General features: G+C 38.3%; 1 protein-coding gene across 2 annotated transcripts in view; it reads left to right on the top strand.

The window, feature by feature from the left end:
• fbln2 (fibulin 2) overlaps positions 1 to 22,347 on the top strand; it is a 56,282-nt gene extending 33,935 nt beyond the window's left edge. Inside the window, exons 9-18 of one of the 2 annotated variants that reach the window (XM_058373679.1) lie at positions 1,241 to 1,381; positions 3,989 to 4,123; positions 7,084 to 7,224; positions 9,862 to 10,005; positions 10,667 to 10,795; positions 11,547 to 11,672; positions 12,562 to 12,678; positions 13,111 to 13,239; positions 16,100 to 16,223; positions 21,069 to 22,347. In XM_058373679.1, the coding sequence (XP_058229662.1) occupies positions 1,241 to 1,381; positions 3,989 to 4,123; positions 7,084 to 7,224; positions 9,862 to 10,005; positions 10,667 to 10,795; positions 11,547 to 11,672; positions 12,562 to 12,678; positions 13,111 to 13,239; positions 16,100 to 16,223; positions 21,069 to 21,423 (1,541 nt within the window). In that variant the 3' untranslated portion in view covers positions 21,424 to 22,347. The remainder of the gene's footprint in view (positions 1 to 1,240; positions 1,382 to 3,988; positions 4,124 to 7,083; positions 7,225 to 9,861; positions 10,006 to 10,666; positions 10,796 to 11,546; positions 11,673 to 12,561; positions 12,679 to 13,110; positions 13,240 to 16,099; positions 16,224 to 21,068) is intronic. The other variant, XM_058373680.1, reaches the window with a different exon arrangement.
• Positions 22,348 to 24,939: the final 2,592 nt, after the last annotated feature.

Raw genomic sequence — 24,939 nt, 5'->3', positions numbered from 1 at the left:
ATGAACTTGTTCACATTTTGCTTGAGAAGCCCACAATGTCAATGACCCATATCATGTTAACTTTCTTGACTCTAAAGAAAAGTGACTTTAGCTCTAGTCTATGTTCCTGTCTAATAGAGATTTATGCAGTTCTTCTACAGAATGTGTAAGAATTGTGCAGTGTGCAGCAATGGCTTCATTAGTGGCGATTCTAATAAAACTGATTTAGGTAGAAGTGTGTAAATGAATCTTTTGCATGCCACATTTTAGCATACATAGTAGAGGTGCTAATAAATTTCCTGCATACTGTTGATTTGGAATGTAAACAGATCCAGTGGTATAGTGTGTTGCAGTTGGTACTATAGTAGATCAGATTTCTGTCTGATTTATAGCCATTTTACAATCTGTAATGACTGGAGCCACCATGCACACAAATCCAGTTTAATACAAAGTTATTAAGGGGCAACCTTGGTCTTATTCTGAAATACTCAGTGTTTTTGCAGTGTTTTGTTTCTATAATGGCTTGGCCTTCAGTGTGATGAGATCCAGGCTATTTGTTTGAATGCAGCGCAAATTACGTTTGTTTTCATGTATGTGCAGGGTCTCTGTGAGCTGTGTCTGAACTTTTAAACATAGTGAATCTAGATGGATTCTGTTGAAAAGGCTATATTCGTGTAAAGGACACTTTTCCTTTCTTTCTCTCTCTGAATTGTTCCCATATGTTTGAGTATGGGTGGGCCTTGAGCTTGATTTGGTTTGGAATAAAACAAGCAGCAGGTTTAGATATCCTGGTTGTAGAGCCAAATACTTTTGTCACATTCGAGGAAACAGGAAAGAGATGCTTTATCTGCCATGTACTGATATTACATTTCATACAATTTGTGGTATTAGTTTGAGAAACCTGATCATTAGACCGGAGGGAAGACAGTGAGACAATGTAGATCCAGTCTATGGGCTGTTCTCCTCCCATCTCAGGCATCTGTTTCTTTTTAAACAGTCATATTCACATGCTAAAAATTATATGTAATAGATTCATAAAGATTACAGATACATGCAATTTGAATGTAATCAATATGTTAACTAATTGAATGTAACTCCTGTAACCCTTGTAATTATACCATAATGTGTGCTTACCTTCTTAAACACAAAAGACCATTATAAGGATCCTGAGCCAATGCTTTCTTACTGTATGATTTAGTGGCATGTGGAAGTGTGTGTGTGTGTGTGTGTGTCCTCCACTCATCTACTGTGTGTATCATAGATGTGAATGAGTGCAGCAGGGCCACACACACTTGCTCTCCCAAGGAGGTGTGTGTGAACATGGAAGGTTCCTACAAGTGTGTGCTTCTGAATGACAGGTGCGACGTGGGCTTTATACGCAACCAGTATAGAGAGTGTGTGGGTAAGATGGCTTAGCCAGTTCATCACTACACTGCACTTCTGGTTTGCCACACATACACACATGAACACACACACACAAGCGTGCAGTCCATCTCCAAGCTAACATTCATGTGGTCGTAATTTGAAGATCAGATTTGCTCAAACGTCCCCTCCAAGGCTCTGAGGCTTGAGTGGATTTGTTTTTTATTTCTTCCATCAAACCCAAAAAACACTAGCCTTTAGGGCTTTGTGGATGCACACAAATGTCATGGTTTATTAAAATCGCATCGTTTTATGTACTTAGGACTGGACCATAATTCAAACAGCAGATAGATTTATACATTTCTTTAATTTTGAATAACTTGTAAACCTATTATTTTGCGCGTTGTCACAAAACAACCAATAAATATGTATGAATATGTCATGGAATAATTCGTTTGATTTGACAAGAGATTTTTTGACAGTCTTTATTAATTAGTTTGCAGACAATAAGCTGTTATTTCAGCTGTTCATCTGTAACAAAACATGTTTGTTATGGATATTCTCGAAGGAAAACAAGTAGAGAGAAGCACTGACTGGCAAGCCAGCCTTAGCACCTCCTTGAAGACTGCTTTAGGCTGGTGTTGAGTCTGACAAAGAAATCATGTTCATGGCCCATAATCCTTATTGCATGCTCTTCAGTCATGCCATCTATCACTAAGAGGCTCTTTCAAGCCCTCGCCTGGCCACAGAAATGCATTATTTATAACATGCATGTCTTTCAATGCAATTTTGGAGTGGCAAAGGTAGCCTATTATCACAGGAAATATGCTTTGGTGCCTTTATGTTAGTATAGTGGGATTGGGAAATAGCAAAAGAGGTTCTTTTAGATCTTAATGACAGAATGCATTGCTTGCCTTGAACAAAATGTGTTTCGAGAAAGAGAGAGAAAGAGAAAGATAGAACTGGGCTGAAAGACACGAGGATATGAGGCGTTTCCCCAGCATGTCCCCACTTTTATGACTCATCCGAAATAACACAACCCCCTAGAGACTCACAATCCAAAAGCCATCACTCTGGCAACCTCAAAATAAACATGTCCATCAAGTATCACCGGATTCATTCTGCTGAAATCAGAGGTAAAGATTTGTGGGACAGGCGACTAAATATGACCTGAAGTTTGCTTTAGTGCTTGAAATGTAAGGAGCAGCAGATGGTCTTAATTTGTAAAGCCCTGCTTCGATTTGATTCAATCTGAAGGCGTTTTTATGTAAGTGATGTCTTCACTTACTTGGTAGAAATTGATGTGTTAATTTACCTCTTGAGGTTGTACTTTTCTTGTTTCAGTCAAGCAAATAAGAGGGAATGTGTGAATATAACAAGCAGCTACAAGTGAGTTTCTCTCTCTCTCTCTCTCTCTCTCTCTCTCTTACATACATTTACACAGACACACATATTCATTATAGACACATGCATATTCAGCAGATCTTTCTGTTTTTCTATCTGCGAAATCATGGAAGTAATTACATTATTACATGCTATATCACCCCAAAGCAATACATGTTCAAGAAAAGCACTACCTCTGGTCTAAGCAGAAACCATAAAATGCACCAACTCTGCAATCAGGTGGCCTAGAAGAAGTTTTTTGACGTGTGTCCTGAGTTGGACATGAAATGCAGGTGTTGCATCTCTCAGTTATGAATAATTCTTTTTTGCTTATTTGCCTTTGCCATGTCTCAGTGGTCAGTGCCACATCCAGGGTGAACTTCAAGAGTGAATGACAGCCATGGAGGTTAAAACCGGCGCAAACAAAGCCCCACACATGCATACTGTGTAACCCAAGTAGTCACTTTTTTGTGACCTTTTCCTAATGGCGCCATGGCAGGAGATTTGAGATCAGTCACAATGGTGTCATCTGCTGCTGTGTATAACCCCTCAGGCACCTAAACACTCATGTTGTAAATCAATGTGATTCTAGTGATGCTGTCATTCGTGGTTGTGTGCCATGCTTCATGCGTTTTCTCTTAGCAGTACTCATGGTTAAAAGACAGCACAAACACGTTAACAAGCTCCATCTTTTTCAAACACACAACAAAATTATTTTCTTGGCAAAAACATCACAGTGAAGCCTCCTTTTGGCTCAGCTACCAGTCATTGTCTAAGCTTGAAATAATTACCTTCTCCTTTCTCTCCCGTCTCACTCTCGCTGGCCCACGTTTCTACTCCAAGCCTTGTTTTGAATCATTTATCAGCAGCCATGTCCATATTTAATTTTCTTAAAAATCCACCCAAACGGATGTTCTTGGCCACGGCCGCAGTGCTAGAACAGAACCTACACCAGAGCCAGATGGTGAATGTGACACTTTCAGAGAAAAAGTCTGATCACCAAGTCATCAGTATCACCTCATTTTTGAAGCTTGAGGTCTGTGTATGTTTGTTTTTGTGTTTGTGTGTGCTGGTTCCATCTGCTTGCAGCTCCACATGCTTTATGATGCTGAAGATGCTACTGTCTGTTGAGCTGCCAAAGAGGCTTTCCATAGCCATCACTTCGCCGTGCTGTTTGTCTGTCTTCGTCTGAGGAAATATGTGCCTCGATACTTAGAAGGTGCACTTTGTTGAGTAATATATGCTTTCCATTTTTGGTCTCCAGATTTGAATGAGTGTGTGACAAACACACACACCTGCGAGCCCAACGAGCGCTGTGTGAACACAGTTGGAGCCTTCATGTGCGAGAGGCAGATTTCTTGTTCAAGTGGCTACCAACTGAGGAATGGAGTATGTGAAGGTAGGTATTCCCTTCTACTTCTCTTTTTTTCCACACTTTCCTTCATTGTTTTTTTTTGACACTCACTCACACTCGTTGCTCTTTCATTCCCTCTGCTTTTTCATACTCCTCAAAACTGAGGAATGAAGACTGTCAAGGTAATTCTTTCTCTCTATTCTATATCACCCTCATTCCATCCTCAACTAATTTTCAAAGAATTGCACTAATTGGTTGAAATTCTCCACACTGTTGTATGCAAATGGCCATATATGTGCAATTTGTAATTTATTGATTACAATTCCTCACTATTAACTGTATTGTGCCTGTGTATTTATTACAGTCAGGTCAGTATAATAAGTTCACCACTTTAAGTTTCAGATCCAGCAAAGCCCTGCAGTAGTGCTCTCTCGTTCTCTCAGCATTACTTTGGTTGAAAATTGTCTTTAAATTTTTATTTAGGAGCTCACAGCAAAGCTTGCTCAGCAAATAAGGTTTAATAAGAGCTAGAAAAGTCAGAGAGCCACTGTTAAGCTCTTTTGCAAGGTCCTTAAAGGAATACTTCTAGGCTTGTGCAATGTAACAATTAGATCATCTCTACATGATTCTGTACTGCTATAACATTTACTCTGTTTATATAACCAGACTTGACAAGCTTTCATGTTGCATAGGAGCTGTGCAATTTTACATCGGAGTGCGTTCAAAATATGCCAGTGTTCTCCCTAACTGAACAGGAGCTGAGGCAGTCATCCAATGAATCCTTTATTAAAATATCCTGATATGTCCTCTCTTATCTCTCATGATCTCAGTTTAACTTGCGGGACATTCCTCACTTTCTGTCAAGTTACATAGAGAATGATTTGAATTTATTAAAATTATAATATTCATTAAAAAAATCTATCAATGTACAAGGTCAGTGTCCTGGTGGATCTGGAGCTTATCCCAATAACACTGGGTACAAGGCTGGAGATTTTACACTTAATGGGTCACCAGTCCGTTGCAACCCTGCATTCACACACTTATTCACACCTAGGGGTGAATGAAGTTTGTGTAGCTAGTTCAACTACTGGCTGTTTAGTGTTCAGTGTTCAGGTTCAGTTGGGATTGAACTGAAGACACTTGAATAATGAAGCAGTACTGCTACCCATTCCATGACCATGCTGCCCAATAGTTACTTTAATTGATCATAAATATAATATGACTATAAAGTAGGCTGTTTGAAAAGGCAACAATACTTCACTGATTACAGTTGGCTAACTAGCTTCTTGCTAATGAAACATGGAAACACCTGTTGCGTTGCTTTTTCCCCCATTTTCTACCTCATACACAGTGATCAAAAATGATGCAATTCCAAGTTCTGAACAAACATGAGAATACTTGTCAAATTTATGTCAAATGCAGTGTAGTGTTATCACACCCTCCTCTAACCTTCTTAAACCTGTAAGAGTGGAAATGCTTCCTGTCTCATTGAAGCTATTGGTAAATATTCATGATTAAATAATTTATCATGATATTTAATTTATATTGATTTTTTTTATTACCACTGATAATAATTTTAGATTTTGTATTCACAGCTCTATGTTGGTTCTTACCTCTGAGAACTAGTCCCATCTCTGAAAGAATGAATTATGCAGATGTAGAGCCTACTTTGTGAATACAGAAGCGTTCTTTAATATTTCACCTAATCCTTTTTAGATATTGTTTATGCGACTGCCCCAGCAACTGCCCTGAGACTTTAATTGTAAGTGTGTTTAAGAGTTTTAGTATAGGTAAACAAAATTATGAAAATGAATGTTAGTCGCAGTCACATGCTGTACATGCTACAGACAGAGTAAATGAGGGTTAAAATGAAAAGCACTGTAGGATTAACTGCTTAGCCGTATGCCTGGATTCTATCCTGTCTCAATTATAAGTCACTTTGGGTAAAAGTGTTTGGCAAGCAAATAAATGCAAATCGAAATTTAGCATCAGCTGCCTTAAAGTGTTTAGGGGATTTATGAAACCACTTCATTGGAGTGTTCCATTTAAGTACATCTCCAATGTTATCAGCAGCATTCCAGCATCCGCTCCTGAGATGCAGCTATCAAACTGGGACATTCAATGTAAATGAGCACACTCAATGAACTGACTCCTCTGACCCCCATCTCACATCCATTATAGGCCTCGTTCATCATCTAACAAGCTTTAAAAAACCAAGCCCAGGATACATTATAGTGCTGTATTGCCTGGGGGTAGTTGCAGTGTGCCAACCTTGTACATTATCTAGCGTTTATGGCACACCAATTATGTTAATTATTGTGTAGATCCATCAGTTACTAATACACACTCTCTTGCTTGGAGAAAAGCTATTTAATTTGTTTCCTTTATGTCAGCGCCTGGTCTTGGATGTCACAGTAAGTGTATACAGAGATTTAAGATAGTAATTGGCAAAGTAATGAACATGAGAGTGAACTAATTATGTGTTTGAAAGGTAGGCAGAGAATTACCTGCACTAGAGCTTAGAGAAATTGGAATAGCCTGTAAAACCCTCCAATTAACATCTCATCATAACTGGAGTTAATGCTCATCTGGTGAAGTATGGCTATGCTGTACTCATGTTAGCCACGTAAGTCTGACCAAAACTCAGACAAATTGTTTTTTCCTCAAAAAAATCCAAATAAGCTGCGGAAGGAGGGTTGGAAAGAGGACTAATGTGTTGGATGTGACTCAGAGGCTCCGTGCACCAGCCTTGAACCACAGTGCCACCTACTGTTCAGTGGTGGTGTATATTTACAGATCTTCTGTTCAGTCTGATGTTCATTATTTAAGCGAATCATTCAAGTTCACAGATCTCCATCAAAGGAATCATCAATTGTGCACTCACATCTCATTAATGTCAGTGTCTAGACAAATCAGTTGACTCTAATGATGATACCTGGCAGTGAGGTTTGCAAAGTTGTAAGCCTCCAGGCTCCAATAACACCTGTGCTGCTCTGCCTCCTCAGATATTGATGAGTGTGCTGTACGGAGCCATGACTGTGGCTCGGGATTCCAGTGCCACAACACACAAGGCTCATTCCGCTGCAGCCCGAAGCAGAAACAGTGCCTCACCGGCTTCTCTCAGGACCCTCATGGCAACTGCATCGGTGAGAGAGAGAGAGAGAGAGAGAGAGTAAATATGTGTATGTGGTGTGTGTGTGTGTATATGTGGTGTGTGTGTTTTTGTGGTCAGGGGGGTGAGTAGTGAGTTGGTGAGTAAGACTGAAGTGGGTGACTGAGAGTGAGGACTGGACAGTCAGTGCACCCTCCTTGGCAACTGACAGAACTCAAAAAGCTGCTTTTATCTGTCTTCTCTTTTGTATGTCATTATCTGTTCACTGCATAAGGTACAAGAATTAAGTCAAATAAGTCAAGTCAGGTGGTCAATCCCTAAATACAGATACACAATAAACACACAGGCCAATGCATGCAAACTAAACAGGACAACAGAACAGTGTTGGGTGAAAAAATAACTGTCTGTAAACGTCTGTCAGTAGAAGCAGCAATCAACTGTGTTTACAACAATAAAAGAGCCGTAATAGTATGGTGTGCACCATAATAATAAAGTGTCGAAAAGCAGCAATATAAAGTGCAGCTGTGCCTTGATAGATGCACAGTGGTAGCTGTTGGAAGGTTTTGATTAGTCCAGGTGAGGGTTGGGAGGCAGCGGTGTGTTGAGTATTCTGACTGCATCAGAGAGAAGAAGCTGTTGCAGTGTCTGGTGTTGGTGACAGTACAGATGCTCCGGTAGCTTCTGCCAGATGGCAGGAGAGTGAAAATTCCATGAGGGGGGTGGGAGGGGTCATTCACAACGCTGGTGGCTTTGTGTCTGCAGCACTTGTTAAAGGAGGCATCTATAGTCTATACCCTGATGATCTTCTCAGCTGTCCTCACAATTTTGCTGCAGGGTCCTGTAGACTGAAACTGTGCAATTCCCATACGAAGTGATTAGACTGCTAATCAGGATTCTCTTTATTATTCCTCTGTAAAAGGTGGTGAGAATGAGAGGAGGGAAGTTAGCTCCATTTTAACTCTGCAGGGAATGGAGATGCTGCTAGGCTTTCTTGGCTAGGCAAGTGGTGTTGAGAGACCAGTTGATGTCCTGTGTTCACACCAAGTAACTTGGAGTTTTTGACTCTATACAGAGTTAGTCCTTTGATGTATATTAACTGGTGGTCCTCTCGGGTCGTACTGGAGTCAAAATTAAGAAATAGGTTGAATATAAAATGTAAGGCTTTGTAAAATAGCTGTGGCTGTCATTAAAGTGGTCAGTTTAATAAACATTTTACTTTTTCTTCTAAAATTCCAGAAGATAAGCTATAGACAGTGTAACCCATAGCAACTTGATTTCAAAAGAATTTTAAAATTCTTTTATTGCTATAACTGTGGATTTTAATGCTACCTTAATTGAAGTGCATCAGTGATACATGGATGGCTTGAAACTGCATAATACTGCTTGAAAATTGACATGGTTTATAATTTGTCATGCCAGCTTTTTTGGTACCTTCATTCCTTCCCCAGGGCATCAAAAATATGCCCATACCTATTCATTACCCCTATAGTGACGCAAATCCTTGCCAATCCTGTAAATTCTGGCTTTACAGGTGACACTGCAACTCCCAGTGTACATTGCTACATTATGTGGAATATGACATCATGCATCTTTGCTTGACATCGTGAAGTGCTCACAAATATGTGGCCACAGAAGTATAAACCATGCTTTAGTCTCAGCACAGACATTCAAACAGCTTAAGTGTTTCAGCCATTTCTAGTCTCTAAGACACAATCTCTGAAACACAGGAAGGAGGAGGTTGAGTAGAAGGTTTATGATTGGATAATATAGCCAGACCAATCAGCCTGATCGTCTATATTCCTCTTTCTGATTACATAGCCTTCTACTCACGTAGAACACAAAAGTAGTTCAGTTGAAACATTCACCCAACTCTCAGGTCACGCAATCTGACATCCCTGGAGTAGTCCTGGACATCCAAATATATTTCATATTTCACACAGTGTGCCTCAACCTGACTCAGTCAGGCAGGTTTCTCCTTAACAATGTCAGAAGGATCCATTTCTATCTGGAGGCTACTCAGGTACTTGTTCTGTACCTTATCATTTCAAGACTGGATTACTGCCAGTTGCTTCTGGCAGATCTGCCCCTGCAGGTTGCCCCTCCACAGGATTCCTGTAGCTGTCCACACATATACAGCACCAATGCTTGCCTCTAAAGCCAGAAACAGACGTGATCCCACCTACATGAACCTATCCGGAGCCCATGACACTAATCATAGCCCAGTCTGCATCATACTCCCTTCAAGCCTCTAGCACTGCTCAGCTGGTTCCAACATATCTCAAGGTAATAGGAAGACATGCATCAAGACTCTTTCTCTGTCCTGCAGCCAGGCGATGGAATGAACTTTTGGTAGCTGTCCAAACAGTAGAGTTACTGTCTGTCTCCATGTGAAATCTAAATACCTACCTCTTTAGTAAGCACTTAAATTAGCATTTAGTTAATCTATTAAAGAAAATAAATCTCTTCACCTTTGACTTGTGTGTTTGTTATTCATTATGCTTTTAGCTTGCTGGTGTTTTAGCCCCTGACCCAGTGAACTAACATGAGGATATGTTTTTGAGGCTACAAAGCACATCTGTAATTTGCTCTTTATAAGGCTGTCAGCTAAATGCAGTTATTTTGCAGTTATGTTTTTGCATTTTAGTATAACTTAACATTGTCTGTTTCCCAGACATCGATGAGTGCAGCGTTGTGAGGGAGCCGTGTACGACAGGCTTTAACTGCATAAACACTGTGGGCTCCTACAACTGCCAGCGAAAGATTATATTATGCTCCCGAGGATATCATTCCAGCCCTGATGGTTCACGCTGCATTGGTGAGTACACACACACACACACACACACACACACACACACACAGATGGTTTTAAACAACAAAATCATGCTTACTTCTGTAATACTTATCTTTTACTCATGTTACACCAAATTAATAGTAGTAGTAGTATTAGTAGTAATAGTAATAGTAGTCATAGTAGCAATATTTCCTCTTATTAGGAATTTTTTATAAGCAGTTAATGACCTTATTTCTTATAGCATTTAATGACAGTGAAACCAATTTATTCAATTTAGACCTTTTTCATTAAAACACATTTGTGAAATATGTAAAATTAAGTTAAATTAAGATGCATGCTGAAAATGATGTAATGAGCTTTTCAGTAGTGTTGGTCTGACTGCTTATACTGATTTCATGCATCTCATTTAAATTCTTTCATCCCTGTCACCATGTAAAGGTTTTAAGAATGTGCTATCCTGCAAGCCCAGAATTTTCTTTAAGAAATTCTATGAATTATTATCGTTCATTCAGTAAAAGGAAAAGCTACAAACACTACCTCCACTGCTTCATTTTCATATGCATTGATTTGCATTTGTGAGTCAATGTTGATCTTGTGTGCTTCTGTGGGTTTCTTATAATATTACAGTGATAATAACAGTGTGTGAGGTGTAGCAGTTCTGATGTGTTTGACCTGCTCTGTGCAGATGTGGATGAGTGTGCAACAGGAACACACCGCTGTTCTGAGGGTCAGATCTGCCAAAACCTCCCTGGCAGCTACCGATGTGAATGCCAGCCAGGCTACCAGTATGATGCCGTTCGCCGGCTGTGCATTGGTATGTCTAGCACACACCTGCACTTTGAGAACAGTTACCCAGTTTTGTCCATGTTCCCAAAGCAAGGTCCATGGAGACAAGATTTGCCCAGGTTAGACTGGAAAATCTCAAGTGTCCTGCACAAAGCCCTGACCTCAACCCCATCTTTAGGATGACTTGGAATGCTGACTGCACCCAGACCTCCTCACTGGACATCAGTGCTTGACCTCACTAATGCTTTTGTGGCTGAATGAGCAAATCCCACCAGCCACACTCTCAAAACTAGTTAAAAAAAAGTTTCCCAAATGTGGAAGGGGTTGTTTAAAAAGCACATATCGTTGTGACGTTTAGGTGTATTATATATACATATCTCTGTATATAGCAGAATTAATAGATTAAATGCTATATAAAGCCTTTTGCTGAATATCACAGATTGTTCACAGTATAGTGCCTTGGACTAAAAATAATGCTAAAATAATGATAGTGTTGCGATTTGATTCTGTCAATGACACTAACTGAGAATTAACAATAAACGAGGTATTTGTTGACTACATCAGAGTATATTTGGAAACAAATTACCTCAAATAATCCTGGTAAACCCAAAAAACTGTGATTATGTACACACAATTCAGTATGTAGTCACAATACAGTGCATTACTCCTCTCAGATCTTAGTCTTGCTTCATTGGCTTGGCCATTGAAATCATCTACAAAGTGACAGAACATGCAGCAAACACAACACATTAGAACCTGTCTGTTTCTTCTACTGGCAGATGTGAACGAGTGTTGGCGTTACCCAGGGCGTCTCTGTTCTCAGACCTGTGAGAACACTGTGGGCTCTTACAAGTGCTCCTGCACCACAGGTTTCTCCCTTGCCTTTGATGGCAAGAATTGTGAAGGTAGTTCATTTTTTTCTCCCACTAAACTGCACTCATGATCACATTCCTGTGAGATATTTTGATAGGTACAGGGTTACAGTGATGTAGTGACATGTTAATAGTAGGTGGTGTTTGTAGGGGATTCCTCATTCTAGGCTGGATTTGGGCATAAAAACTAATCATAAGTGAGAAAAGAAAGTGAGAGATAGAGAGAGCAAGAGGGCAGCAGAGAGAGAGAAATAAGCATGACTGAGCGTGTCAGGGAGTGTCTGGGTGTCAGATGAAGAGAACTAAAAAGACAGAAAGTGGCAGAGAGGAGAGTGATAGAGCATGAGCATGGAGTACAGAGACAAGGAATGAAAGTAAGTGAGAGATTGAGTGAGTTCATGGTTTTGTCTATACTCTGCTTGTTTCTAGAGTTATTTAAGGAACATAATCAAGCATGATAGCTCCCCAAGTCACATGACACAGGCAGTGGCATTAAGGGGAGATGCTTTCAAGGACTTGGTGGTCAGTGGTGGCCCACAGTGCTGTTCAGGATGTCACCTTATGCTGCGGCACCAAATTAATAGCATACCCAGATAAAAATAGACATAAATAAGCACCCATGGTCCACTGTGTAACAGTGCAAACGCTGAATATTCTTGGTATTTATAGACACTGTGGTCATTTATCACATATGAAAATGAGGGTGATGTGATGAAAGACAAATGGGACGATGGGCTGGTATAATATTAGTATCACCTAGAGCTGGTACAGTTAGCTAAACTGGTCAAATTAGTCTATTATTAACATGTAGTATATCTTATAAATATTACATTCTGGAATGGTACACATGTCTCAGTTAATATCTGCCAAAATAATGCCATAATTACTGTTTTCTTCATCTCCTTTTGTATCTAATTTGCAGATGTTAATGAGTGTGAGAACAATCCCTGCAGCCAGGAGTGTGCCAACATCTATGGCTCCTACCAGTGCTATTGCCGTGTTGGATATTATTTGAAGGAGGATGGCCACACCTGTGAAGGTGAATCACATTTGTTTAAATGTTTTCAGACTCACACTTGCAATCACTCCTGCCATAAAGATGAGTGGCTTTTGAGAGAGAATGTATTTTAATAAATCAATATAGGTGATATATTACATATTGAACAACTCTGGGACTCCTTGCACTCCTTATTTTAATCCATACAAGATATGAAGAGAAGCAGAGGACACAAATAGTTATTAATCATTTACATATTGACTGAAGGTAAGAATGGAGACACAAAATTAATGCGATGGGATCAATTTCATCTGGCCTTTTATGACAGATGCCATTGTTCCTAATAGGAGGTGGCTTTTGTGTTTAATGTCCAAATACAGACATGCTTTCTTAAACTCCTTCCTGGTAAATTTTCCAGCAGCTCTTATTGCTACAGTTCTGACAAAATATATTTTGTTATTTTTTGGCTTGTAGATATTGATGAGTGCTCTCAAAGCATTGGGAACATGTGTGCTTTCCAGTGTGTAAATATTCAAGGCAGCTACCAGTGTGCCTGCCCCCCTCATGGCTATTCCATGTCACCCAATGGACGCACATGCCAAGGTAAAACACTTTTAATAACTGTATGATGATTTCTTAAATGAATAGTGAATGCGTATTGCACAGATTATTTCAGGTGTTTTTAGTCATAAAACAGACGAGGCGAAATCTTCTTCTTCTTCTTTCGGCTTTTCCCATCAGGGGTCGCCACAGTGAACACTTACACCCACTAGCTTCATATCCTCATTTATTACATCCATATACCTCCTCTTTGGCCTTCCTCTTTGCCTTCTGCCTAGCATCTCCATGTCCAACATTCTCCTACCAGTATACTCACTCTCCCTCCTCTGAACATGTCCAAGACAGACGATGTGAAATATGTCAGAAAAAATTGTTTAAAAATAAAGAAAATAAAAAGTTAATATCTATTTCCTGCTCCATGCTCTTCATAACTTATTTGCACTTATTTACTTGTCCACACCCACCTTCCTAGAATATCAACAAGGTTTTGTGAAGGTTTTGTGAAGAGGTTTTGTTGTTATTTCAGTAAATGAGAATAAGATAAGAATTATTGATACAGATGCATGACAATGAACACAGATGGATTTTTATGTTTCTCACTTTATTTTAAGGAGGTGTGATATGTAATCAAAATGGTATTTGCAAACTCGCTTTCAGTCCAAACACCCACTGTAGCACACTTAGTTTTGGTTTTTCCTTAACTTTGTGTTTTCATCTTGCCACATTAAGAAAGAGATGGTTGGTTAGAATTACAAGCATTTTATTCAGTAATTAAATATGGTAAACAAGTGTGACGTTAACAGACAGAGTTCTGAAAGACAGAAAATGAGGGTACGATTTTGCATGTCACAAGGGTTTTAATCAGGTTTAGGAAGCAACGGCCAACAAAGAAGTCTGGGAGAGTTGGATTTTGAAGGAATTGACACTGGAACGATAATTTGTTGGTTGGATGGACAATGGAGAAGGGCTTATCCTAGATTGCTTGGAGCTGTTTTCCCAAAAAGAAATATTAGAATACAAAATCAGCGAGGAGTGGAATGAAGCAACACGTTTTTGTGGAACGTCACTATAGTCACTGCACTTTGTACTAACTAACTAAATAAATGAATATTGTGTACTAACTAAATACTTTTGTAAGACGAAATACTGTAGACTGAAATCAGAGACAGCTGAGCACAATGATTCATTTCAGTAGAATGAAAGGAATTGTTCGAATTTCACCCAAATACAATATTAGATAACGTATTTATTTTTTTTACTGAGCCTTTAGTTGCCTCTTGACATAGATACAGAGAACATATTACTCATCTTTGTGCATTTATTGTGTTTGTGTTATGGTGAAAATCCAATATACAGAATATAAGTGTTATATATAATATAAGTGCCTATAAAATGTAGGCCCTCTTAGCATCTATATGTAGCTGTTTTATACTACACCGCATAATATTGAGTGCTTGTTATTATATTTGTTCCTGCTGAGAACTGCTTTGTACTGGTTTGTAATATGACATTGCAGCACTGGAACCACTTGTACTATGCAACTAATAACCATAACAATGTAAACGGTAATATAATTTTTAACAACATTGAAAATGGTTACTATATTGCCTACTTAAATCTTAAATCCAGGTATTTCACTCCTCCTTGCTCCCTGTCTGAGCTTTAGAGTTAAACAAACAGGACAATGAATTCATTATCATTCTCTTCTCTAATCTGCAAGCACTTGCAACATGAAATGTAAGACCTTAGTTCCAGTGAAGTACCTTTTAATTTTTCTGATACCTGTGGGCAAAGAGCACATCTTTCCTAGTGATCTTCAGGAAAGAGATTGATGGAAGCAGAGATGGAGAAAGATGAGGGAGGAAGGAGCTCTGATTCCCTCAGGTTAACATGAGCACTCACTCAGTGTAATGGTGTGTGGATTGAAGCTGGCGAGCTGTAACGAATCTGTAGAATTAGATTCATAATTAATTACAGCTGCAGGAGTGGCTACTGATTCATGGCAAAATGGAGACTAGCACAGCACATGGCGCATTAAACTTCAAAATTCTTGGATGGATACAGCTTTAGGGATTTTTTTTTACCTGCTTTTAACTTGGGATTTTGACAGAGAGAAAAACCCTTTGATTAAAAAAGTTTAATAAAATGGAACTAAGATTGTTTTCCATGTTGTGCATGTAGTGTTAAATAAATGAAATGAATTTAGAAATGAATAAAAGTCATACAGTTCCCTCAGTTTGTGAGTGTTGCCTTATAATTCTATATCCGACTCACTACCACAAACATATAGATCATGTACACCACAGTATTTTGTAATTTAGTAGCAATACTAAGAGAAGTCTTGCTCATTAGGGATAAAATAGGGATAAAATAGTTTAATAATTTAATTTAATATTTTTTTTCCCCTTTCTCTCTTTCTCTACTTTTGTAAAGCTGCTTTGAGACAATGTTCATTGTAAAAGGCAAATAAATTGAATTGAATTGAGAAGCACAAAAAATTGAATGCAGCTGTTTTTAAGTGCCATCTGGTACTCCTTTAAATCAATAAATAAATAAATTGAGCTTTTCACTGTGGAACCTCCGACTTTTAAGATTTGAAACATTTTGTATCGCATTAAGATCCGTTAGTTTTAATGAGTTTCATTAGAATTGCAGTTGAGTTCAAGCTGATGTTATTTATACTTGGGTTAGGTTTATGTCATTGAACTGAGATCATAAATAACCATAACAACTTTAATAATGGTTCACTGTGATTTCTTAAACCATAATGTAATTAAAAATAGCAATAAAATCAAAACCCTGTGGCTATATATATAATCAACAGACCACAGACAGCCATTTGTTTTTCAAAGAATGCAGCTTGTAATCATCTTCCATCTGACATCAAGATTTTGTGTTTTAGATATTGATGAATGTGCAACAGGAACACACAACTGCTCAACAACCCAAACATGTTACAACCTTCAGGGAGGATTTCGCTGCCTGTCTTTTACATGTCCTGAGAACTACAGGAAGGTGTCAGACACGTGAGTGATATTAATCATAATCATCATTATAACTAAAATAATTCCCCACATTAATTACAGTCATTTCTATTATACTCAACATAACAAGGAACACTTAAAATATCTATAATCACAACAAATTGTGTATTTACAGTTGGGTTAATAAGTACTTGAAGACGGATATACTTTAAGTTTTTTGATGCTATACTCCACCACAATGGATTTAAAATAAAGCATCAGCCATTGTTTACATAATACCTCCATTTTCACAGGCTCAAAAGTAATTGGACAGTTGAATTGACAGACCAATCAGAGAGATAGTAAATAGTAAATTTAAATTAGGTTAAATAGAGTAACTAGGTTACTTAAAAAGAAAGAATACTCTGGTGAACTCTGCAACACCAAAAGGTCTGGAAGACCACAGAAGGCAACTAAAGTGGATGGTCGTAAAATTCTTCTCTTGGTGGGGAAAAACCCCCTTTAAATGGCTGTCAGTCACCAAACCTCAACACAATTGAGCATGTCTTTCACTTACTGAAGACAACACTGAGGGCAGAAAGACCCACGAACAAGCAACAAATGAAGGGGGCTGCAGTAAATGCCTGAATGCATCCCAAGAGAGGAAACTCAGCCTTTGTTGATCTCCATAGTTTACAAACTTCAGTCAGTCATTGAAGGATATTAGGAATAAGCCTGATATTTATAATTATGTTAGCCTGCCCAGTTACTTTTGAGCCTGTGAAAATGGAGGGACTGTGTAATTCCTAAACAAGTAATGCAGTCTTTTTGTTAACCCCCTTGAATTAAACCTGAAAGTCTACACTTTAATCACATCTTCATTGCTTTGTTACAAAATTCCTTGCATTGTACAGAGGCAAAATTACAAAAATTGTGTCACTGTCCAAAAGAATTTGTGTTAATGTCCTGCTTGCAAGTCTAAATGCAAAGTGGGCTCTGTATCTATTTAAACTAGAAAGAAATGCTTACCAGACCCAGTAGCCATTAGATGTAGATTTGGTTCACTGGTCATGTATGTACTTCTAGGAAACTATATAGGCATATCTCACTATGTGTGTAGGGGGGAAAGGGGTGGGGTTGCGGGTCTTCGTGGTTATGGGTTATGTCCCTCTGGCCCTGTGTGTTCCAGCAATGACCTTGTTAAATAAGGAAATCCATGCTGGTGACAGGTTTATTGAGCCCAGCCCCTGGCGAGCACGCTTTCCATTAGGCTGAGAAATGAAGGAGCCTGACTCTGATCAAAAAGTGCTTATTTCACACATGCATGTCCAATCTAAGTACAGGTTCTGCTAGAAGGGCCAAACTACAACATGCACACACAAACTGAGACACACATCTACAGTACACAAGCTCAAAATGACAAGTATGGTGCGTAAATCACATGTATGGTTGTATGGTGTATATATATATATATATATATAGCAGGTAAGCTCCGCTCCTTGTTACCAGGCAGCATAGAGGATGCAAGTAGCCATGGAAGTGGTGACTCATGGGTATTGAGTGTTTGTCTTGAAAATGATTTCAAAAGTGGTGAATTCATAATTGCTGTTCAGTGGCTTTTACATAGACAATTCAATATGGGGCGTCATGGAAACAATTCTGATTATAATACGATCCTCAGATGGGGCGAAACGTTCAGAACAACAGAGTCTGTGATAAAGAGGAAACAATTTGGCCTTTCCGCATCTGTGTGTACCCTTGAAAAGGGTGTGAGAGTGCCTGTTCTCAGAAGCCCGGGGTGTTTCGCCGCCGCCAGGTTTTAGCTTTTCAGCTATTGCTATTGACAATCTATGCTCCCTGTTAACAAGGTGCAGCATTACCTGCCCTCCTCTTGCATTTCCTCTGCCGCACCATATATATATATATATATATATATATATATATATATATATATATATATATATATATATATATATATATATATATATATATATATATACAGCTCTGGAAAAAAATAAGAGACCACTGCACAATCTCCAGATGTGAACCCTATTGACCTCTGGAATGTCATCAAGAGGAAGCTGGATGGTCACAAACCATCAAGCAAACCTGAGCAGTTTGCTTTTTTGCAAAAAGAGTGGTATAAAGTTACCCAACAGTAATGTGAAAAACTGGTGGAGAGCATGGAATCAAAACACATGCAAATCAGGGTTATTCCACCAAATACTGATTTCTTAATGTTATTTAGCCAAAACATTAACACAATTTGTTTACAAATTATTAGCATTTTGTTTTATTTGAGTTATTAAAGCTCTGCAAATACTGCATGATCTTGGGTTATTTTGATGTGTTGTCATTTCCTTTAAATATACACTCTAAATAACAATAGTTATATTTTGAATTTAGGAGAAATATTGTCAGCAGTTCACAAAAAATGAAACAAAACTGTTCATCTCACCAATACATGAACCTGTAAGAAAAAAACATAAGAAATGGATTATTTTGCATTATTTTGCTCTTATTTTTTTCCAGAGCTGTATTTAAATTTATCACAGTTTAGCACGTCAGAGTCAATCAGATCTTTTGCTTGCCTACTTTCTTGCTTCAAGCATATAAACTTGAGAACTGACTGTTTATGTGCTATATAAAATATATCCCACCCATTCCATTTTAATGTGATAATCAATGATATTCAATTCACCTTTCACTGGTTTTAATGTTATGGCTTTTTGGTGTATATATGCAGTCACTGATAAATTTTGAAGTGTATAGGGCTGTACTACCTGCCTGTATCAGAGTCCACTGAATGCTTTAAAACTCATTGGACAGCACTTCACAGTGCGGATAGATATTGACCTGAAGTATATTTTTAAAGTAACCCAAGACATTTTAAGACAAAAGAGAGAAATGGCCAAGTCCTCCAATTAAGCAGTCTTGTCAGTTACTGATAACTGAAAACAAAGTGCCTAAAGAACCAGCAGACACTGAATGCAGCTGCAGTATAGGTATAGCAGATGATCAATGGGGAAGAAACCTTGACTTCAGCCAGTCATTTACAATTTAATATATCATAGTTAGTTTGTCCAATAACTTTTAGTCCTTTAAAAAGTGGTTCTACAAATAAAAACATATTATAAACTGTACCCTTAAATTAATGCTGAAGGTCTTTGAGCTCATATTCATTAATGAATATCAACACCAATTTACTGTGGTAGATAACAATAACTTTGTGAATGATCAAGTATTTATGGACATGAACTGTATATATATATATATATATACAGTATACAGTATGGATAGTGTTGCCCGGAGCATGTAATATGCATTTTAGAACCTTAGGACATATTCGGGACAGTCTTCTGCTGATGCTTAACAAATAGGTTTCTTATGTCACTGGCAACTGGCAGCTTAAAACACAAACACATGTCTTTCACATGAAATTCACTACATTTAGCTGGTCTTTGTGACTCTAGCAATTTATTGACGCAGTCAACAAGAAAAATGGAGAAAAAACTTTAATTGCACACTTTTAGATGCAGTAGCTCATTATGTAAACAACAGCCTTTTAATTAAAACCTATTTGTAACCAAATGGCATATTAGCCATATTAATGCCCTCCACACCATTTATTGTTATTACTCGAACGTCTGTTTAATAAGAACTGTATTTATTAACACATTCTCTCTGTTACTGAACTTGCAGTTTCTCTTTAGTCCTGAGGCTTTTGATGGCTTTGTTGGTAACTATTTCCACATTTCACAGTGGCTTTTAAATGCAATTTGCACTTCACACAGGGTGCGTTTAGTAGATGATCACAGACGCAGTTTGGGCGATGAGCCACAGACTTAGGAAATTGAATCTTAATTTTAGACCCATTATGAGCACATTTTGCAGCCATATCATTGAAATGTCTATGTATGAACATCTGGTCTAGAGTTAGAGAAAGCAAATATAATATTCAATATACCATTCTTAAAGATAAAACACATAGCATAAACAATATTCAGAGACCAAACAGAAGCAAAGCACATATTGATCAGCCAGATAAGAAATCTGCTGACTGATATTATACACAGAGATAAGATACAGACACTGCAGTAAAAGTATTTGCCCCTCCCAGATTTCTTCTAAATGTGTCACAATTATATTTGTTTATTTAACATTAACAGAAAAGTCTCTGTTTTGTAAACTCCACCACAAGATTTATGAGTGGATTTAGGACAATTTTATTCATTACAGGTGATTATTAACTTTAAAAAAGAGAGACTGGTCAGGACTTTCATTAATATAATTATAGAAAGCTTCACCATGTTGAATAACAATACAATTTTATAAATCTCTTTCTTCTTAGATTATGTGGAGCAGGGGTTTTCAATCTGATCCACTAAGGACCAGCGTGGCTGCCAACCAGGCAGGAGCTACAACTAATTCCACTTCTTTAATCAGTTTAATCAGTTCATCTTGGTCTCCATTTAACTATCAGCAGTGCATCCTATTCTATCAGAGCTGCTGCTCTGCACCTTCTAACCAATCAGATTGGTGAATTCAACAGCAGATTGGTATAAAACAGTATACTCAAACCACACTAATGCCATTGGCACCTGTGGCTGGGAGTTTAAAAGAGTATGATTGGCCGATTTGAAAAAGATGGCCTTGTTTTTCTCTCAGTCTTTTTGTGTGTAGTTAGCTAGGGTTGTGTCACAATGGGTCAGAACATTCAGCTACATTATAACATTGTAAGAATGGATACCACAGCTGGCCATGCACCTTTTGATATTAGAATAAAACTGAGTAAAAATTGATTAAGGATTATATAAGCCTTGGTTATTTTATACTCTGCAAAGGTAGTGCAAAGATGTAGACGAATGTAGCCTTCACTCTTTAGTAACCTCCCCCATGTTTTTATAGACGCTGCGAGCGAGTAAGCTGCTTCGGCTCCCAGTGCCAGAACTTGCCTCTCCGCATCACCTATTACCAGCTTAGCTTCCAGACTAACGTCGTCACCCCAGCACAGATCTTCCGCATCGGCCCCTCTCCAGCCTACTCAGGTGATAACATCATCATTAGCATCCCACGTGGCAATGAAGAAGGCTACTTTAGCACACGCCGGCTCAACAGCTATACCGGAGCCGTGTACCTGCAGCGACAGCCCCATGGCCCTCGTGACTTCCTCATTGACGTAGAGATGAAGTTGCTGCGGCAGGGCACCGTCACCTCGTTCATCACTCGCATCTACGTCTTCATCACAGCTCACTCCATGTGATGACACTTTCTGTTGCATCATACCTGCTTTCATAAGGTGCTAATCTCCTGAGGGGGTTGTCAGAATATCTCATTAGCTGCTTTGCTGAACAGATTTTCAAAAGAAGCTTGTCCAAAAGGAGCTATGATGGTGCTTTTTTACAGGAATCCAACAGCTTGTGTTCTGTCATGACTTGAGACAAAAAGAGAAATGCAAACTGCATTGGCTGACAGAAGTAGTTTGATTTCCATCTACATTTCTTCTCAGTAATAAAAGTTACTCAATGCCAGATGTTATTTTTTTCTGAAACAGTTATAATTTCTTGAAACTTTTTCTGTAGAGCCTTGTTAATGTTTTTACAGAGCAATGCTTCCTGGAAAGGGAGCTGGAGGAAAACAGTGGGAAGAGAAAATGGATCCTTAAACCTTCTTCACACATTGTTGCATCCCTTTATTTTAGCCACTATAAAAGTTTCAGTCATTTTGGGAACATTTATTTACTGTACTCTAAAATGTAATAAGTTGCATCGAAATGTATACTACTAAAGAGTACATTTACAGCACTTCTTTTCGATGTCAAAGGGAAATACTGCAAAAACATCTCTTGTAATCACTGTGATTAATATTTTGCAACTGAAAAGATGTATAATATTTTGTAATATTTGTAGTTTGCTTGTTCCGTTTGTATCTGTTATTGCAAGGCACATTTGACATTCACACTTGGAGTCTGTGTGAGAGATAATACAGCACTGAGGACATTACATTACAAGACTCTTTGTACGGAGGTATTGTTTTTTTTTTTTTTTTTTTTTTGCTTTCTATATCTATTTCTGTATGTTATCTAATCCTCTCAGGGTAAATGCATCAGATCATTCCTTGGTGTCTCAATGATTACCAAATCATCATTGGTTCAATAAACAAACAATAAATAACAGACCCACAATAAGCATTTAGAATGTGGACGTTTTTTTTGTTGTTGTTGTTGTTGTTACAATTAGTTGCTACAAAGCTGTTTTCTCTGGAACAAAAGATGAAGACCACCACCTGCTGGTAAAAAGCAAAACCTCATTTTCATGATGCTTTTTTAACAAAATAAATGTAGAGCTGATTCGTAAGGTGATGTCCAGGTCCAAGACACTAAAGAATCTTTTGGCAGATTTGAACCTCATCAACCCTGAAAGTCAAACAATCTAAGCTTATCACGTGTTGTGGAAAAGCAGTCTGTTTTTAGCTTATTAGACCTGCCTTTGAAACGAAGGGCTGTGTAGGCCCACTCCTTGATGAAGTCCTCATCAGCCCCTTTGCTATCATGTACTGGTCCACCCTAGAGGCCACTCAATCTTCCCTCCCCATTGTGTGGGTATCGGAAAAGGGTGTACAGCTGTGTGAGTTCCACAGCACCTCAGATAACCTCAGACTGCTGTTTCACTAAGTAGGATGAGAGATGCCAAGTGAATTTAATAGCGTTATGGTAAATTATAAATTATTCACTTTACTGAAGTGAATAGGAAATAGCAATGGTATTTGCATAGTAGTACATAATTCTTACTGCTGGAATTCATGCGAGACAAATTCACAATACTTTGGACAAGTCTTCTGTTTATGTACATTCTAAATAACGTTAAACAGTGTCTTTAACTTAACTTCTCAATATAATTGATACAGCATGGTCCGTTAGACCATGTCTTTTTTCCTTGATGTTAACAAAATTGAACCTCAAACCACTTCCTGCCATTCAGGTGGCGTTCCAACACACATGTAGGAGTGTGCAGTCTTTATCAGCGTGGCTAAATATACGTGACTATGTTCCAGGAAAGCAAGCGCTCATTCTTGTGATAAAGATACTAACAGGAAATTATGAATCTTCTGATAAAACTGACCTAGCTGTTACAGAGTCAGTGGACACATCTCAAACTGACGCGCTGCAATGCCGTAACTCAGAAGAAATTATGCTAGGCACTAGGCCTAAGCACTAGGATTTTAATTCCCTGATGATAATTTACAATGTGGCTCAAGTAAAAGGAGATGGGCTCTGAGCAGTTTCTTTTCTTCTAGGTTGTACTGATATGATGAGAGAATTCACTAAAAAAATTGAGATCTGTATATAAATATAAGCTGCATTACATTATCACAGTCATATGTCCTTTTTGAACATCCCATCCAAGATTTAGTCCCTTCTTTGCTGATATAATAAGCTCCAATCTTGTGGGAAGGCTTTCCCCTAGATTTTTGAGCATGTCTTTTGGGAACTGGGGAAGACTTGTACTATATATATAACACATCCATACAGAACAAGTCTTTCCCCATATCAGGTGGTATGTGTAGGCAAGTATTGATATTTGTGCATAAGCAATAAGTAGGTCTTGGTGCTTTGTTATGGACAAGACCTCTGTTTGATTTTAGATGCCCACTGAGCTTTTTTTAATGCTTAATTATTTATTTCTTAATTGCTTACACTATGTATAAGATCTATAGGCTTTAGATTCACCAATGTATGGGTGTGGCATTATAAATATTTTATTTAACGGCAGTTTAAAGGCTTTTATTAATCGTGTGCTGTGTTGCTAAAGCCTTCATGCCAAAACCTTGACATTGTTTATGTTAATCATTTACTCAATTAGATCAAACAGCATATGAAGACGCTGTGTACATGCACAAACTAGTTCATCACAACGCTTCTCCTTGAGTGTTTTAACATGTTCCCCACATTCCATTATGGAGCTAATGATTTCAACTGACAAACTATATTTAGTCCAGGCCCTGTTACCAGTGTTCCCAAGATTGTCTCCTGATCTGTGTGAGCCTGACCAAGATAAACCTGAAGATGATTAAATGAATGAATAAAGTAATAAATATTTATTTAATCTCTCAGGCATTATTTTGTGAACTGTCATCAATTGTTCTCATTAAAAAGCAACATTCCCTACCACTGAACTAGGCAAATCCTCCCAGCATGATTAATAAAGCATTAAGGAGGTAATAATTACATTAAATAAAACTAGGTTGGCACACAGGGCTCTGGATCTTGTGCATCAATGTGTAGAGAGCTGGCACCCATGCAGTATTTATCTCAGTGCTCTACCAACCTTTGATCATGAATAGGAACTTGAAGTTAAAAGAAGGAGATGATCATTACTGTGTACAGGGTCAAGCTGACAAGGCTTTCATCAGTGAACAGTGTCTTTGGATTGATCGCTGGCATTCAACTTCAAACGCTTTTGGGCAGGGCAGCAGATCTCGAAATTTAACCCCTTCATGCTCTACAGCTTAGATTAAAGTCAATGTGAAAATCACCTGTGCTTTATTATAACACTTCAGCACATCTCTCTCAGCTTGTGCCCACCCACATCAATGGCTCTTGTATTTCAATAGAGGTGATGAGATTATTAAAAGTGCTAATTGTGGTTGCTGGCATTGTTATAGAAAGGGCAGAGGATCTGAAATGGTCACATTACTGTATATAGTTTTAATTTAAGCTGGTGATTTTATACTAGTGGGATTTATGATTTAGGCAGAGATTAATCCTAGTAGTTAAATG

This window comes from Hemibagrus wyckioides, linkage group LG21 (assembly GCF_019097595.1).
Source record: "Hemibagrus wyckioides isolate EC202008001 linkage group LG21, SWU_Hwy_1.0, whole genome shotgun sequence".
NCBI classification, from domain to species: domain Eukaryota; kingdom Metazoa; phylum Chordata; class Actinopteri; order Siluriformes; family Bagridae; genus Hemibagrus; species Hemibagrus wyckioides.
Note: the sequence above shows the minus strand (reverse complement) of the source record. Positions and strands in the feature narration are given on the sequence as shown.